General features: G+C 35.3%; 1 protein-coding gene across 2 annotated transcripts; it reads right to left on the minus strand.

The window, feature by feature from the left end:
* Positions 1-1,636: 1,636 nt before the first annotated feature.
* Positions 1,637-17,138, minus strand: LOC148194092 (villin-2-like). 2 transcript variants are annotated; one of them, XM_088096224.1, is made up of 24 exons: positions 16,824-17,138; positions 14,450-14,567; positions 13,984-14,083; positions 13,600-13,668; positions 13,042-13,278; positions 12,792-12,969; positions 12,564-12,696; positions 11,125-11,284; positions 10,890-11,040; positions 10,702-10,802; positions 10,461-10,619; positions 7,383-7,451; positions 7,241-7,309; positions 7,011-7,148; positions 6,780-6,908; positions 5,663-5,810; positions 5,549-5,559; positions 5,289-5,429; positions 5,077-5,202; positions 4,143-4,205; positions 3,702-3,806; positions 3,120-3,381; positions 2,325-2,536; positions 1,637-2,119 (listed from the first exon to the last, which is right to left on the minus strand). In XM_088096224.1, exons 2-24 carry the CDS (start codon positions 14,503-14,505, stop codon positions 2,006-2,008), a joined length of 2,931 nt encoding a protein of 976 aa, XP_087952350.1. In that variant the 5' UTR covers positions 14,506-14,567; positions 16,824-17,138; the 3' UTR covers positions 1,637-2,005. The 2 variants fall into 2 exon arrangements, with proteins under 2 accessions (XP_087952350.1, XP_087952348.1); XM_088096222.1 differs by having other exon boundaries at positions 2,325-2,548; positions 16,824-17,134.
* Between the last annotated feature and the right edge of the window lie 399 nt (positions 17,139-17,537).

A 17,537-nucleotide genomic window follows, 5' to 3' on the forward strand; every position in this document is an offset into this window, starting at 1 on the left:
AACAGTGGAAACACTTAACGTAAGCTTTTGTTAAGAATTTTTTCTCTATTATCCTACCACACTTTCTCTTGCTTCAAAAAGATTATTGTTCAACTTCTACAATTTTAGGTTGAGAACTTTGCTAGGATCGTTTATTATTATAAAGTGGGTATATATAATAGTCTCACTACTTTTAACATAAGCTATGGAGCTGCATGTAGAAACTGGGGTATACCAAATGTAAACCGAACAAACATGAAACGAAAAATATACGATTAAGTTACGTCATTTATTTACCTTAGTAAGAAAATGTTACTTTCTAATATTATTCTTTTAACGATGTTGACACTTTTGTGCCTTATACTGTACAACAAGTACTATTTAACAATATTGACTCTTTCTAAAACATATAAATATAAATAGTCGATCTTATTACAAGAGATCATCATAAAATTTTATTTAATATTAATTACAAATACAGTAACAAAAGTTATATCGTATGTCCGTCCAGATTTACTACTCCATTATTTCTTACCAACTTCATTCGGTCACTCTTAGTCTAGATCGACCTTTCTGAACTAATTATTTTAGGTTAATCTTTCTTGACTACTACTCTAGATTGATTGTCTTTGACAGTTTATCTTTTGGCCAATTTTTTACATACATTATCTGTTATTCACCATATGATTGTATAACGTGACCGATTAATTACAAAATAATCAAATTAATGATAATCACAAATACTTATTAAAATATAATTAAATCATAATTAGGCCAACAAAAAATAAAAATCCATAACAATTCCCAAAAAACTCTTAAAGCCAACCCTCTAAATAGAATACATTATAAATCACAGTATTATTATTAAATTTTTTTATACAGTCAGAAAGCAAAATAATATTGAAAAAACACAATCACACAGTGCTGTCTTCTAGTCGCCCAAACCCGCCAAAAGGAATAATGTAATTTGTTTGATTTCTATGAATAATTAAGCCAAACCATAATATAAGATATATGACTTTCTTCTAAAATTTAGTTAATCAATTTTGAAAATTTTAAACCAGTTTAGTCACCATTTATTTGGTATTCGCAGAGAAATAAAGATTGTCAGGATCGAGTGTGATATGTTGTCTGACATTGACGATTCTCCTATGAATAAGTGTAGTTATAAAATATTCAACACCTTAGTATATAATGATAATCCAATTAATATTAAAACGAAATGCTAATCCTAGACACTTGTCGAATGTTTAATTTATTTAGTAATGAACTGTTTTAATTTAAGTAATTTTTAATATACCTCCTTTAAAGGAGCTCTAGTAACATTTAAAAGAATGCCATTTTAAATAAACTTCAAAATCAATTACGCATATTTAAATAAGTTTTTTAAAGTAATATATTTCAAACTTATACCATACAATTTTATTTAAATTAAACAACCCTAGTAAATAAATTCCATTTTAACAAAACGAATATACAATGTTGTCCAAAATTCAAAAGCTCCAGCATTTAGATAGTAAATTAACTACAAATTAACTAAAGATAACAGCATTTAGATAGTACAAATTAACTAAAAATAACAAACTTTTTTATGTTTCATTATGTTGTGTTATAAATGTAAAAGCTAAAAAAAAAAAACAATACATATACACCCGCCTTTCTAACCAATAACAAATTATAAAGCAAATAGCACAAGATATATAAAATACAAACTTGACAAAATAAAAGAATTGGACTTCACCACTGTCTAGTGTCTTCATTGCTACAATATGCAAACATTGCAAGAGGCAGCAGCGGCAATCTAAAAGGAGAAAACTCAAAATCACTCTCCATGCAGCGTCACATTCAAACTTGGACACTAACCACAGCTACGTCCATCATATAGGCCGAAAGCAAAACGCTATCATATGAACCCAAACTATGGTATATACCCAATAAAACCCTATCCAACAGATAAGAGCATTTTTAGATGACTGAGGAAAGCTATAGTAACAAAAGAAGCAGATTGCACTCTTTGATTGCAACTCTAGAACAATTCGAATTTCTTTTTCAGCATGTCTTGCTTCCATCTTGGCAACTTATAAAATGCGTCTTTTTCCATTCCAAATATAGTGTTGAAGTCCTCCTCCGATAGATAGGCCTGACCAGTAAAAATTAACAAAGAAAAATGTTATTTTCAATCTACGCATAAAATTAACAGAATAATATATCTTCGCCAAAGTGGAATGCAATTAAAGATTCCCTTTCGGGAGTTTTGATATTTTATACCAATACAAATTTCAGGTAGGGAGCTTATATTTCAAAAATTTTAATCTAATATAAAAAACCAATACAAAGCGACTAACCTCCCTCCGTTTAAGATCAATTCCAGCCACATCAATACCAGATCTAGTCTTTAATTGTTCATAAGTAAACGTCCTTTGACTACCATTCGACTCCTCCTCGGTTTCTTGTTTTGGTTCCATATCCTCATTGCTAGCAGTTTCAGGGGCAAGTTCCTCTGTTGTTTCCTTGGCCTCTGCAACTTCTTCAACTTCAGAGGATTCACTTTTAGCTTCTGCAGCAAGAACTTGAACAAATATTGTGCAAACGATAGTCAATTTGTTTTTTCATCCAAAGCAGGCATTTAATTGTCTGGTTCCAAATACGGGAAAGAAAAAACTTAAAAAATTATTAAATTGGCATGTGCTGTTTCTACTCATAAGTCTGAAAAAAGTTTAAGGTATTTCAAGAATGTAGTACAATGGGTATGTATGACGAACTTTCCAATACACACTTTTAGTAGAAGAAAATTAGATCATGCATAACTCAATTTTAAGTTACAGAGAAATTCAGTTCATTTTTACTTATTATTTCCCCCCCTAAAAGTGCTTGTAGAAAAGTTCATCCAAACATGTCTGTACAACAACGTTTCCACTACTTGTAGTTTACTTGCACGTGATAAAGACAATTGCAGAATATACTAGTATGATTAAATAATTAAACAAGAACATTATTAGAATTGAACAAAAGGATTTGCATTAATTATTCAAAAGAAAAAAACACAAAAAATCATAGTAGGGTGTTGTGAAATGTTCAACTTGGCAAACCCATTGAATTCAACATCACAATTAGATAAAAAAAAAAGCTACTTTTCTTACCAGTGGGGCTATTTTCATTGAGAGGACTACTACTAGCCACAGGAGAACCATCGGGTGATACTTTCTTCTTTTCAGCAGTCAGAACTTGTGAAAGAGCAGCCACTGCTGCTGCTCTTTGTGATCCTTGACCTTTTCCAGATGCCTTAGGAGGAGTTACAGGTTTTGTCCCAGATGATGAATTAAATGCAGAGTTCAAAGCAGCTAAAGCTTCTGCCCTTTGTCTTGGTCCTCCTTGGCTTAACCCATTTAATCTATCTTGTGTCTGAAAGAACACACAAGATTAATTAGTTAGCTGATGATAACTGCCCAGAAACCAGATTACAATACAACAGAAACCGCAAAGAGCACAGGTGATCCCCACTCGGGGTGATTTTTATTGAAGTAAACCCACTAATTAATTTATTCTCACTTATCCATTCAGAGCAAAAGGATTTCTAAAACTTCATCTGTTTAACTTTCATTAACAAAATAAAGAGAACGCTATTTAATATTCTCTACTTGTTATACTGAATTATCATATAATCTACTTTTGGTTTAAAGATCATTGACTATAAACTCGATCAGCTATAGAAGTAACCATACCATACTGGATGATTTCTCAGATGATGAACTAAATGCATTGTTCAAAGCAGCCAATGCTTCAGCTCTTTGTCTTGGTCCCCCCAGACTTGACCCATTTGACTTATCCTATCACCGGAATCAGCAAAGTCTCATTAGACAGTAGAGGAACATACATCATATTAATTAATGCCAACATCAAAATCAGGCATGATATTTATTGCACTGGAAAAATTGCATCTGCACAACCCTATACAACCCCTTGGAAACAGAAATATTTATTTATACAAAAGAAGCCCGGGCCCGGGTTACATATCAGTAGTTGGATCTTTGCAAGTAAAAACATTGCTTATTACTCAAGTTCGTTTTAAGTTGGTTTCGGTAAATATGACACAATAGTCTCTAAATTGGATTAATTTGCATGGTTCAAATTATACCACACAAAAATGAGAAGTTGAGCCATACCTCGACAGCATGGCCAATCCCAAAGAGTAACGCCACCTTTTTCTGAAATGAGTTCCCCTGAACCTGCACGGTAAATTTATTTGGTTAGTCTCTCAACCATCACACACATAGACAACAGTAACTAAACTTCTTCATACATGGGAGCTGCACTATGTTATATTCAGAACTAGGGATGGCAACGGATCGGGTCGGGCACGGATAGTGCCTACCCGCAACCCGACCCGACAAAAAAAAATCCACCCGCTACCCGACCCGTTACCCGCATGGATATCCGCTTAAAAAATATCCGCGGATATTTTAAAACCCGCGGATATCCGTGGATACCCGTGGATACCCCACAAATATTTAAAAAAATATATTTTTATAAAATATTATAATAAAATTTAAATAAAATTACAAAAAATATATAAAATATAATATATATTAAATTAAATATAAATTAAAATTTAATTTTAATTATATTTAACTTTATAAATATAAATTAATGTTAATTTTAATTAAATTTAACTTAATAAAATATAAATTAAATTTTTATTTTTATTTTTTGCGGGTAGCGGATATCCGCGGGTACGGATAGTATAATACCCGCACCCGACCCGTTTATAAGCGGGTATTAAAAAATCCGCAACCCGCAACTCGCGGGTAGTAAATATCCGCGGGTACCAACTATCCGTCACGGATTTTATCTGCGGATATCCGCGGGCGCGGATTTTTTTGCCATCCCTATTCAGAACTTTGAGAACCCTATCAACAATAATAATAATTTCACGGAATATCACTAACTTCCTAGTCAACCAATAAAACTGTCCTCTTCTCAACCAACAAAGACATACAAAATGAAGCTAAATTAAACCAGTGAAAATGATTAATTTTTCAAAGAAAATACATGACACCTCAAACTGGAAAAGTGTTAATTTTATGTATAAGTACATACCACAGCTTTTGCATGATCCCAAGAAAAGTATGTTGTGAAAAAGCAAGGTTCATTCCCCTCTGTTACTTTATATACTGGTACGTGTGGAGATAGTCCCTCCAGAGATGCAGCCATATCTAAGTATTTCTGAAGGAAATGTTCGAGTATGCATCAACAATTTCAAGCAGAAGAAAATATACAAAATAAAAGCCATATGCTTTTCGGCATGTTACCTGGCCAATTTCAAAAGCATTTTGCTTTTCTTTTGGGTCCACAGAATGACCGACCCAAATAAACACTTCTGCGTGTGTGTCAAGTACAAGGATATCCTCTGTTAGCAGGTCATCTTGAGAGAAGTTGTAAACCTCCTCTACCTGCAGGGTAAAATATAATAAAACTAATTAGAATACTTTCAGACTCTCCTGTGTCTTACTGTATACAAATTTCATATAAATATGGAAAAAATTAATGAAGTTGCAGGAACAAAGCTCACCTTGAACTTTCCTGTGGACCCACATTGGAAAAAGAGAAATAGTCAGTGTATCAGTCAATAATATGCAACTGCATAATAATATTATGTAATAAGTAACATGACAAAAAACGTTACCTTTATAAAATGATATGGTGAACAAATGTGGATCTCTGACAACTTCGTTAACAACTTTCTTGCTTGTGTAAGCTTGTTTTCCTCCTAGTGCAGACCAGAAAGCTGAGCTTTCTGTTCCTTCTTTAGCATGCTTTAGAGTAACTCCAGGCTGAATACAGACAGTTTTGTCGTAAGAAAATAATGTATATAGCAAACCTACTATTTACTCTATCGTCGTGTTAAGCAAACAACTTTGTATGGATGGAGGCAAGAAATAATAGAAAAGCGTGTCGGCTTAGCCTGCCTATATTCAAATTCAAAATAGGTACCAAAGGAGCCAACAGGCCATTCTGACTTCCGGACTAAACTTTTTTTCTCCCGCATGTATGATTTTCTTAGTCTTTCTAATATGTTTACTTTTTTTTTCATTTTAATTTCTACAAATATGCCACTTTTAACTTTCGTCCCTTACAAATATATCATTTATTGTCTTTAATCCTTAAATATGTTATTTTTTTGGTATGGTCCTTGATGACATCATACACTGATGTGGCACTTTTGGTGATATCATCGTTACTGACGCGGCAAATTTGCTTATATGGGATGTTATGACATCATCAATGTTAATATTTGCTGACGCTGAAGTAAAATAAAAGAAAAAACAAAAACAAAAAGACCACAATTTATAAAGGACGGGAAAGATATAATTAGGGCTAGACTTACACCCAACGTCATTTTTATCCTTTAAAAGATTTTATTGTACAGCTACTTTAAAAAAGAAAAAGAAAACAAGCACGTATCCAGCCTCAATTCTATGCCACGCAGCCATAATTTTGATATATCAATCAAAATAGTGATCTGAACTTCAAAATGAAGCTCTCTCAACTCATGATTCATCCCTAGGGGCATATTGTGTGTGTCCACACCACTCTATATAAAGGAATGAGCATGGGGACTGAGTCTTCCGGTTCCAACATGTTCAACTAAAGGTAATGAGGAAAGACGGATCTTTAGCAATTACCATAGAGTCAAACGAGTTTAAATTGTACAAAATTGAGAATTGTTTAAGCTGTAAAATTTTGTGGAAGTGCTTCAATAATTTAAATTAAGACCAAAAACCTAGATCCCAAGAACTTACCCTTAAAAATTCAGCAACCTTTGCTGCTAGCTGTTGCTGCTCAAAAGAACACTGATTCCCATGCCAGATAAAAACTGTAGAGCCAGACTGCAGGACAAAACTCTCAGCAGAATTCAACGATGCTGGCACCTGTATAAGAATGATATAATTATGAAGGACTAGGAAAAAATACATGTCCTAAAAATATACATGATGGAGAGGAAAAAAATAAATATTCTCATGGGTACATACCGCATCAACTTGTAAAGATTTATTGTTATGAACAGAAGTTCCACAGATTCGAATAAGTGCAATACACTCTGCTGTGTATGTCTCATCTGATGCACCGTTGTCTGCTAATAATTTCTTGTACCCGGAGCTCAATCCTCCCTAAAATACGTGTATGTCATAAAATAATTAGGTTTTTTTTCTAAGATATACTATATACTACTTAAAGCAACATATAGTTCTGGTCATGATACCTTAAGTACCACCATTGGTTGGAAAATAGCAACAAATTGTGGTGGCTCTTTGCCTTCAAATATGCGACCCTGAAAGAAACTAATGTGAATTATACACGTTTTCCAAGCAATATCCTCAAATTGACACTAGTATTTACGATACCTGTACAGGTCTACCCTTTAATGAGGTACACATTGTATTGGCCAACCGAGTAGCAGTTGTTTGGTCCTCCTGAATAGTAAATTTAACCAAAGGTCAAAGCATTCAAATTGAATTAAGTAGGGATAAATAATTATGAAACAAATATTAGGAACTGAAAAGCAATAAATATTTTAATTGTAGATAATGATTTATGACAAGTTATATCTTGAAGACGAAATAAGTCTCAAGTAGTTGACTAATAAGTGATTACTCATTAACCACTTTTGGAACAATGTTAATCAGTAAAGTGGTCAGTTACCCAGTGTTCCAGCACTATTCCTTTACTAAACAAGGAGAGTTAAATATTAGTTACCATACTTTTAATGGGTAGCAAAAACAACATTTCTGTTAGGACATGGAGGGTTTATGAAAGAAGATAGTAGAGAAATAAAGATGAGTACTTAACTGTTGAGCAGTTAAGGGGGCAGGAAAAGGTCTATAAAAAGGACCTCTTTCGTAGTTACGGGGGGACAGTTTTTACCTTTGAGTTTGTAGACCGGTTCAAACATGGTGAAGGAGGTTAAGCTCCTGGTTTTCCCAATTGTATTCTTGATTCTTTGATGTGAATACAGTTCAATTCATTACCATTTCTTGTTGAGTTTTACTGGAGTGTGCGAGTGAGGTAGAAAGTTAGGATTCTTACCCAGATTCCTAACAAAGTGGTCCGACCGGCCGATCCCAAATCGGGAGAACAAGATGGAAGGGAAGTTACATGCTCTGGAGAACCGAATTGAAGGAAGAATGAACGTAGTTGAAGGACGAATGGAACATCTGGAGATGGCAGTAACGGATTGAAGGCGGAGTCAGCGGCAAACCGACAAGACTCAATCGCGATGCGTAAAGACATTCAAGAACTGTTACGGTTGATGGGTGTGCGAACCAAACAAAACGGGGAGAGCTCTGACGTGAGCCATGGTTTAGTCAATGATAATGGGGTGGCCGGCGCGACGACGCAGAAGGAGAAAGAGATGGGGAGCGTTCAGAGAACCAACCCAATTGGAGGCGAAGGGTGGAGTTACCCACTTTTGAAGGACCCGATCCTTTGAACTGGATTAACAGGGCCGAAAAATTCTTCGAGATACAGAAGGTGGCGGAGGCGGAGAAGATCGAACTGGCCCATATTAGCAGGGAGGGAAGCGCCGGTTATTGGTTTAAGTTTTGGAAGGAAAAGGCGAGCGACCGATCGTGGGTGGGGCTCAAGGAAGCGTTATTGATCAGGTTCGAGAGTCACTACCGTGGCAGCATTTTTGAGAGATGGCGGCGATCAAGCAAACAGCCACCGTGGAAGAATACGTGAGAATTTGAAGCATTGGCCGGACAGACGAAGGCATTTCCGGACGACCAGTTGTTGGGATACTTTCTGGCGGGCCTACGTAAGGAATTGCGATGCCAGGTTAGACCGCATGACCCACGAAATTTGATGACGGCAATGAAATTGGCGCGAGACGTCGAAGAGGCTCTACGCGGGCTAGGTTTGATGGGTTGGACGGCATCCAAGAACTCCCCATCATGGGGACGAACGACAGGAGGAGGAATGGTGGTGGTAAGAACCGATCCGTCGAGGAGCAATTCGGTAAGAACGACCCCGACCGAGAGCGTGGGGTCAGTAAGACGTGACAATGCGACGGGAGGCGGCCCAGTGAGAGGCGGAATTCACGGAGGAAGTGATAACTGAGGACGAAGTTCAAGAAACCTGCCCTACCTTGAGTTTTTGAAACGTAGAAAAGAAGGAAGGCGTTTCCAATGTGGGGGGCCATTTAGCCCAGGGCACCAGTGCCCTGAGAAAAGTTTACGGGTGGTGATATTGGCAGAAGATGAAGAAGGGGATGTTGAAGGGGAAGAGGTAGAGTTGGAGCCACCCCGCTTGGAGCTATCGGCTTTTTCGGCCAGCGGATTTGCAGATGGAGGGGCCATCTTGCTGGCCAACCAAGGTATTGGATAGAAGGATCCAACAACAAGGGGAGGACAGGCGGGATCAGGTTCTAGTTGAATGGCAATCAGGAGAGGCGGATAGTGCAACTTGGGAAGACAAGATAACAATGCAAGAGCATTTTCCAGAGTTCAACCTTGGGACAAGGTTGATCCTCAAGGGGGGAGTAATGTTAGGACATGGAGGGTTTATGAAAGGACAAAGATAGTAGAGAAATAAAGATGAGTACTTAACTGTTGAGCAGTTAAGGGGGCGGGAAAAGGTCTATAAAAAGGACTTCTTTTGTAGTTAGGGGGGACAGTTTTTACCTTTGAGTTTGTAGACCGGTTCAGACCTGGTGAAGGAGGTTAAGCTCCTGGTTTTCCTAGTTGTATTCTTGATTCTTTGATGTGAATACAGTTCAGTTCATTACCATTTCTTGTTGTGAGTTTTACTGGAATGTGCGAGTGAGGTAGAAAGTTAGGATTCTTACCCAGATTCCTAACAAATTTCCGTAAAAGATCCTACTACTAATTATAGCAACTTTCATAAGTTTCTACTTTTTTGCTTTGATTTAATTCCTGGGAGAAAAGTAGTTTAACCCAATAAACATTCACCAGTCCCCCTATTTTCATTGCAATTTTATTTCCAAGAGTCAAGATACCACACACACACACACACACACACACACACATATATATATATATATGTATGTATCTATCTATGCATGTATGTATGTAAAGGTGTGTGTGAGCCTGGCATGCACTACTGCACACGCATGTATGTATATGTAAAGATATATAGATGGATATAATTTATCCAGGTATAGATTGTTTGATATGAAATGACATTACAGATATAGATCATGATAACTAACAGTATAGTTTGATCACATGTATCCAAAGATATCTTGCTAAGACACCAATAAATAAAGCTAAGGCTTTGATATTCACAACGTCAATCACAGCCAAAAATTTTCAACCAAGTTAAATTACAAAAACATATTTGCCTATACATACAAATTCTAGTTCAGTCCTAATAGTGTTTGGCACTGAAATAGTATCAAATTGAAAATTACAATCCTCACAATCATAATGAATCCAGACCTCAAACTGAAGGACATAAATTACCTCGATGCTGTCTTTACCAAACCAACAGCACAAGAAGAAGTCTTCTTTCCTCTCACCGGTATGGTATGTGTACAGTACAATATAACAATCTCCACTATAGAATTTACCAATCTCCTCCTTTGGCAATGCGGTCTTGGCATCTCCACTAATTCGCCATACCTAAAAATTGAAAAAATATTACATGTTCAGAGGTGTAATTAATAAAGCCAAGGAAAGTTTATAAAGGAAATTATAACCTCACCTCTATCTTCCCACCTACTTCAAGCAAAGGTGGAATTTCCTCATTTACTGGGGTACTTTTGGCCATTCCTTTGACACCCATACCTTGTTGCTTAAGCAGTGCTAACAGTGCATCAAATAGCACACTTGTCAGTGTGGCTATCTACACAATGGCAATTAAAAATACATGAGGGAAGAAATGACATTCACCTGCAACTTTCCCTCTTCCTTCCTCTGCATTGGTATTAGCAGACCCAGATGGCCAAGAATCAAAGTTGGACTTAAATGAATGCGTCTCGTAACCTTGAATAATCCTGGTTATCCTTGTAGATTTTGGCCTATTTTGGCTTGCAACAAACTCCTGCAGATATTCATAAATTAATGATCCTCTTTTAACTAACAAAGGGATGGATTATGCAAGAAATAGATTCTAGAATGGCATTACCTCAGCAGCTTGGCAGCATGCTTTTCGTTCTTCTACTTGAGTTACCCGACCAACCCAGACAAATATCTCAGCACCACAGTCCAATAGATAGCATTTGTTGTTTTCCAACAATGATTTAGACAGTTCACCTTCCACGGGGGTAACCTCACCATTAGCAATACTGGAAGGAGAGTGCATATGGAGTTATTCCTCATTTTAGTTATCACAATGAACCATTGTCCACGATCATAATGCTAATCAATGCATGATAATGTCAACTTTTCTTCCAGATCAAAAAACTAAAACTAATGCACACATATAGAGCAAATGAAGCATAAACTTCATACGAATTTATATTGAAAAAATTACTATCTCATACTGCTCAATACTCAACCAAATATCTCAATCTACTCAATGTAGCAATCGGGCTCTCTGTAATACTAAATCCAATCATTACACCATTCCTAAAAGCCAACCTATCATTGGATAACTCTACAGTACTTCATTATGTAACACTTCATTCAACTTCCTTGTGCGTGAGAACCCTTCAAAATTTCCCTTTGAAACCCTAACAACCAGCTCTAATATTGATTAATGAGCACAGTAAAGGACTTACATACTCTAATACTACTTAAAATGCGATCTAGACCCCATAATACCCAAGTCACTTTCATTAAATATTTTAACTAATATGATGATAATATTGAGGTGAGCACTAACACTTAAATACTCTACTTAGTCTCTCATACTACTTAATGTGAGATTTATACCCCCAACAATATCCATGTCCCCATCATTACAAATTTTAATGAGTTGATGATAGTGTTATTTAACTGGGAAAAAATTGTTGTCCGCATTAAAATTTGATAAGCAGCAGCAACGAAAAGGCATATTCATTCATTAGGTAGAATTAGAAGAATTAAAAAACACCATCGATTTCAAACAAAATCTCATTTGACACAAAAATACACAGAAATTGGGCGTAAAACCCATGCATTGACCAACAAATGGAATTGGGCTCAATGTCAATAAATATATCTACAAGAAGATCCTTTTGACATCATCTCTAAAACTTTTATCTGATTTTCTAATCCCCTTCTTAATAGGAGTGTCTTCCCCCATATCCATTCAGTGTTAGGTTTCGGTCAGTATTCTCCTAACATAGATGAAAACAAGAGCATATGGTATCTTAATACCATTTTTTACAAAAAATAAGGTAGTATAGAAATTAATTATAAATAACTTCTCTAATTGTCTTTGATCTTACTTGCACATCAGATGATTTACTGATTTAAAAAATAAATAAAAAAAAGTAACTGAAAATTCATTTGTTTTGATTGTATTATTTTGTCTTCGTTAAAAAATGACCAAATACAATCTCTAGTTGTATAACCTTCTCAAAACAGATGCATGTAGTGGAGGAAGGGCAATAGGGCTTGAGGAGCATAAAACCAACATACCTATAAAGCTGAGCAGGAATTGACTCTGGAATAACATCATCCTCACTGATTACCTTCTTCCCAATGGGAGCAAAACCACCAAAGAGGACCCAAAACTCACCTGAGTCAGACTCTGTGTCTAACTTACCATCATCTGAAAAGCGGAGTAGTTTTTATTAAGTTAAAAACTAAATGGAGTGCATCTGATGAACAGAAGTACTGAATAATGTAATAGGAAAATTTCCCTACCAACAATTGCAACATCACATTTCCCTTTATGATATTTTTCTTTAAGGAATTGTATAACTTCCAAAGATTTGGCTCTTTCCTGAATATTGGAATTTGCACCATTGAACTGGAATATCTTATTCTCAGTGTCGGCTATGAATACATCATCATGATTCAATGAAGACCTTGCAAAAGGGATCTATCAAAAAGAAAAAATGTTTAACTGCATGTTCTCCAGATTAATGAATTTAACAAAAATAGTACACTATACCTGTCTCAATCTAACAACTCTTTTCCCTTTGCATACATATAAACGTGTTTCAAACTCCTCTTCTTCAGGTTTTGTAAACCCAGATGCCACACCACCCGCTAATGGTATTATACATGGTTTAAAGTATGACAAAAACTTGTCAGATTCATGTCCTTGGATTTCCCTGTGTTGCACTGCACGCCCTCCAAGAGCAGCATCTAGTTCAACGGTTTTAATGGCTGCAGTTCCAGCCTCATCCTAGAATTAAAATCAGTGTCAATCAAGACTATTATTCTGTCAAAAAGATATTCATTGGTTTATGTATTTCCAAACAGATGTAAACCATGTTCAAAATAACTCAAACATCTAAAATATATTAAAAGCAAGACAGTAAAAACACCTTGGAATAGTTAAATTTCAAAAAGAAAAAACTTGAAATAGTTTAATTTTAAAAAAACACATCTCTAAAAGCTTCACCTTTTTACCAACCTCTTCATTTAAGGAGGGAGAACAAGTAATTTAAGATAAATTTCACATGATTCAGGATGGAGAGGGAGGAGGGTGAAAGTCCAAACTTACCTGACTTGTATCTTTTCCAATCCAGAAATGCAAATCATAAAAATAAGTGCCACTTTTGCCTTGAGTTGTCTGCATAGGCCCATAGAACAATTGCTCAAAATATAAATGAAAGAAAAAAGATAACAACCTATATTTCACACTTAATGAAGTTATGTGATTGTGCTATTTTCCTTATACATCATGTATATTGTATCTAAACTAACCCTGTGGATTATCATCTACTTTAATCTTCAGAGAAATGAAGTGAGTAATTTACAGCATTGCACAAAGGGTTAAAAAAGATCAACTATCTCCAAAATTTCCAGCCTTGTCACCAAACTGCCACATCACATACACTTGCAAACATATCAATGTGTCCAAGGTAATATTGGATATAGTACACACCTGCAAGATGATATAAGAATCTCCCATGTAGAATTTCCCATGATCAGATTTGGGCAGAGGAACTGGCTGAAAATTCTCAATCCTCCATATTTCAGTTCCTCTACAGAATGTCAAGTTTCAAACTCTCAAAGCATATGGTATATTTCAATATGTAAAAAATAACATGAATGCAAGCCATAAAATTATTCATGTCTAAACCCAACAGTATTCAGAGTAAAAAGTTCACGACATGGATCCAGAGACTCTATAACCTTCTGATCTAATGTCTAATGTTATCCATGATTCTTATTGATAAAAGTTAATTTCAACAAATAGACCAAATGATAGTGAATCAGTCGTGTTGATAGCTTAATGGTTCAATTATTCTTTCTTATATTTTACTCCTCAACTTTACACAAGTAATAAAGAAATTCAATATATATATTCCATATTTTTTTATAAATCAAACCCTTTACTAAAAGGATACACTCTTTGACCAACTCCCTGAAATGCAGGATCCAAAACTTTCGCTGAGCTAGACATGGCTCAAGTTCCCTTCTAAAGTATCCTCTCTCTACAATGTGTGCAAATGTGAAGGAAATCCACTGCATGAAGAAACCGATGTTAACAAAAAAAAAAGAACAAGAAAACCATTTGTCACTATGCACATAAAGCAGTTGCATATTCCCTAAAAAGACACTATTGTGCATATGAGTGCATGATTAAAGCTTACGAGTATCAAATGACATGTAGAGAACATCAGGCATCAAAAGCCTTCACTTCCTTAAACATAAAATAGTTTTCTGTATCTTTCAACTATCAACCATAGCACGGGCTGAAAGATTTTCCAGTTTGTTCTGGGAGAATAAATCATAGAAAGATTTCTTCCCAAATTCCAAACATCCACTAAATGTGCCACCTTTCATATTCTCCAATACCCATAGGCTCTATGGAAGTTTCATGTCAGGCATTGACAAACATAAATTTAGGCTAGAGATTGGAACTTAAGGAGAAATTAGATGGATATCGGTTCAATAGGTGGAAACACACACAAATCCATCCTGCTTCAAAAAGGAGAAAAAGGAACATATGTTGAGATCAACAACAGATCTACATTCAGGTTCAAACCAAACTTTGGGATTTTAAAACTAAGTAGTCCAACCAACTGAACTACAGACATATATTCAAATAAAAGTAAGCAGAGAGATGCTTGAATTAAAAATATATTAAAAATATATAGAACAGGACATAAATTTGAAGACATTGAGACCCAAAAGAACTCAAATCTGGTTTATTATTATGTCAGAAAACAAAAGAAAAATGTTATTAATGATAGAAGAAAAAAAGTATGCTTCGCATAAGGTTGTGGTAAAGCATGTTTTTTAAAAAGTAGTAGAATTTAATTTCAGAAGTTGCCTAACTAAAACTGCTCTACAAGAAATATTTCAAATTTTCTAAAGAAACAACTTGTCCTTGTTATATGCATACATACATACTTTCAAACACAGAAACATAAGCTAACCAAACTTAGATAGATTCTATTTGGATTGGAGTCAACCTAGTTTCTTAGTTGACAAAAAACTGAATTCACTGTGCACGAGTGCTATAACAGAAGAAAGTTAAAAATTTTCAGGCTATCACAAGTGCAAAGTACCTTTCATAACAAGGTTTGGCCAATCATTCTATTCAGTAACATCATATGTCTTGTCAATATTCTCAAGCAATGTTTGAGATGGAAAAGGAAAAGTCATCTTTATCTTAAAAAAACTCATTCGTAACTGATTTAAGCATCCATGATTAGGCAGTTACAATCAACATATTTCATCAGCTTCAGCATTTCTCCACCATCACAAATCACAATTTGACAAATGATATCATCAATTACCAATAAAGGAACGGTATCGTTTTCTCTTATTTTTATCTTCTTTCTGCAACTTCTTCTCGTCAACCAATTAGCATTTGCAAATTAATATTTATACGCAAAATAACAGTGTCCCATAATTGCACTATTTTCACCACAGATTACTTCTTTGACCAATGAAGCAACAAGGTCCTCTTTACTAGAACAACCATCTATGACATTCCTGTCCCAGGCTTCCCAGTTCTCCAATTAGGCTGATACTGTAAACCAAGGGCAATAATACCACCTTTGAGCGCTATCGCTGCAAACTGCAAAGATTTCTACGAATAATTTCTCTTCTACAGCTTGCTCCACAATAAACCTCTCTCAAATAAAACCAAATCAACAGTAGCCAACTCGGGAAAGCATTTCATTTTTTTACCAAAACCAGAGAACCTATGTAAGATTACACTCACAGCTATGTAATTATAAACCCGTGGAATTTTGAGCACTGAGTTGATAGGTCTTAAAGGATCAAACACCAATTTAAAAAGAAAAAAAAAACGAACAAATTTTAAACTTAGAAACTCCAATTACGTTAGACTTGAATACTAAGATCCACCAGCACCGGTCATCCAATATTCACTTCATTTTTTTCATTTCTCCTCTCAAATTAAAAGCAAACAGACAAAAAAAAAGCGAATTTTCCAAAGCTTCGAAACACGACCAAAATCCAAAATCACAACAGAAAAGAGCGAATCGCCTAAAAGAGAAAGTACAATAACGACGAAAATTCAAAATACCGATCCAAAACCAAAAGAAAAAGCACAACACAACGAAGAGAAATACACACAGATCACCGCACACGAAACTCGACAAAATTAGAAAACAAGGAGAGCAAACAAGGATTTAGATAACACAACAACGGCGACGAAGAAATAGAAAAATCAGCGTTAGAGGTGGTGTAAGAGAACATAGAAAATTTGAATTGAGCGACGCCAAATTCAAGTGACGTATATACCTGAGATCTCAACGGCGATGATGAGGTGGAGAGAGACAGAGTAATATAGTTGGAAAAGAAGGTGAATTATTGCTGCTTCTGAGCGCGGTCTTTCTCTTTCTAACTTTTGAGGCTTTTGAGATTTGCAATTCAGAGAGAAAGAGAAGGAGTTGCAGGGAAAGAAGAAAAGAAAAAAGTGCGTCGTGTGTGGATGAATTATGACAACGATGATGACGGAAAAAGGGCGGTGAGATGAACAGAATAGGAAGGAAAGAAAATAAATAAATAAAACAATAAGAGAGAGAGAAAACGAAAGAGAAAGAGAAGGAGAAGGGTTATTGTTATCTTTGTTGTTATTTGTTAAGACAAAAATTAAGGCCATGGTACGTTTACAGTGCCACCGTCCATGTTTCTTGCCTTTTTCTCTTTGCTTTTCTGTAAGAAATTAGTTAATTAATTTTTGTGTGTTTTCTATCATTTCCGTTACTACCAAGATTCGCTCATTCCATTGCGCCTGAATTTATTGTAATGGATAAATCAAAACGTGCACTCTAAATATAGTGCTGGGAAGATAAATAAAGGAAAAATAATGAAACAACATAAACCAATTGATACAGGAAAGATGAAATTGATTACAAAATTTATTAATTTTGACGTGTCCTTTTCTCTTGCATCAAAAGTGATTATTTCTAATCAATTTGAATAAATAATAAAGGATTTAATTTAGTGAAGCAT

This window comes from Vigna umbellata, chromosome 8, assembly GCF_029865625.1.
Source record: "Vigna umbellata cultivar VRB3 chromosome 8, Vumbellata_1.0, whole genome shotgun sequence".
Classification (NCBI taxonomy): Eukaryota; Viridiplantae; Streptophyta; class Magnoliopsida; order Fabales; family Fabaceae; genus Vigna; species Vigna umbellata.

Excerpts from the sequence above, each read along its gene's own strand:
- LOC148194092 (XM_088096222.1), bottom strand. The coding sequence starts at position 14,505 with ATGTCTAGCTCAGCGAAAGTTTTGGATCCTGCATTTCAGGGAGTTGGT. Across the intron at positions 12,697-12,791 it reads ATGTGATGTTGCAATTGTTG|ATGATGGTAAGTTAGACACA; the intron begins GTAGGGAAATTT and ends TCCGCTTTTCAG. Across the intron at positions 3,382-3,701 it reads CTGAGAAATCATCCAGTATG|ACACAAGATAGATTAAATGG; the intron begins GTATGGTTACTT and ends GTGTTCTTTCAG.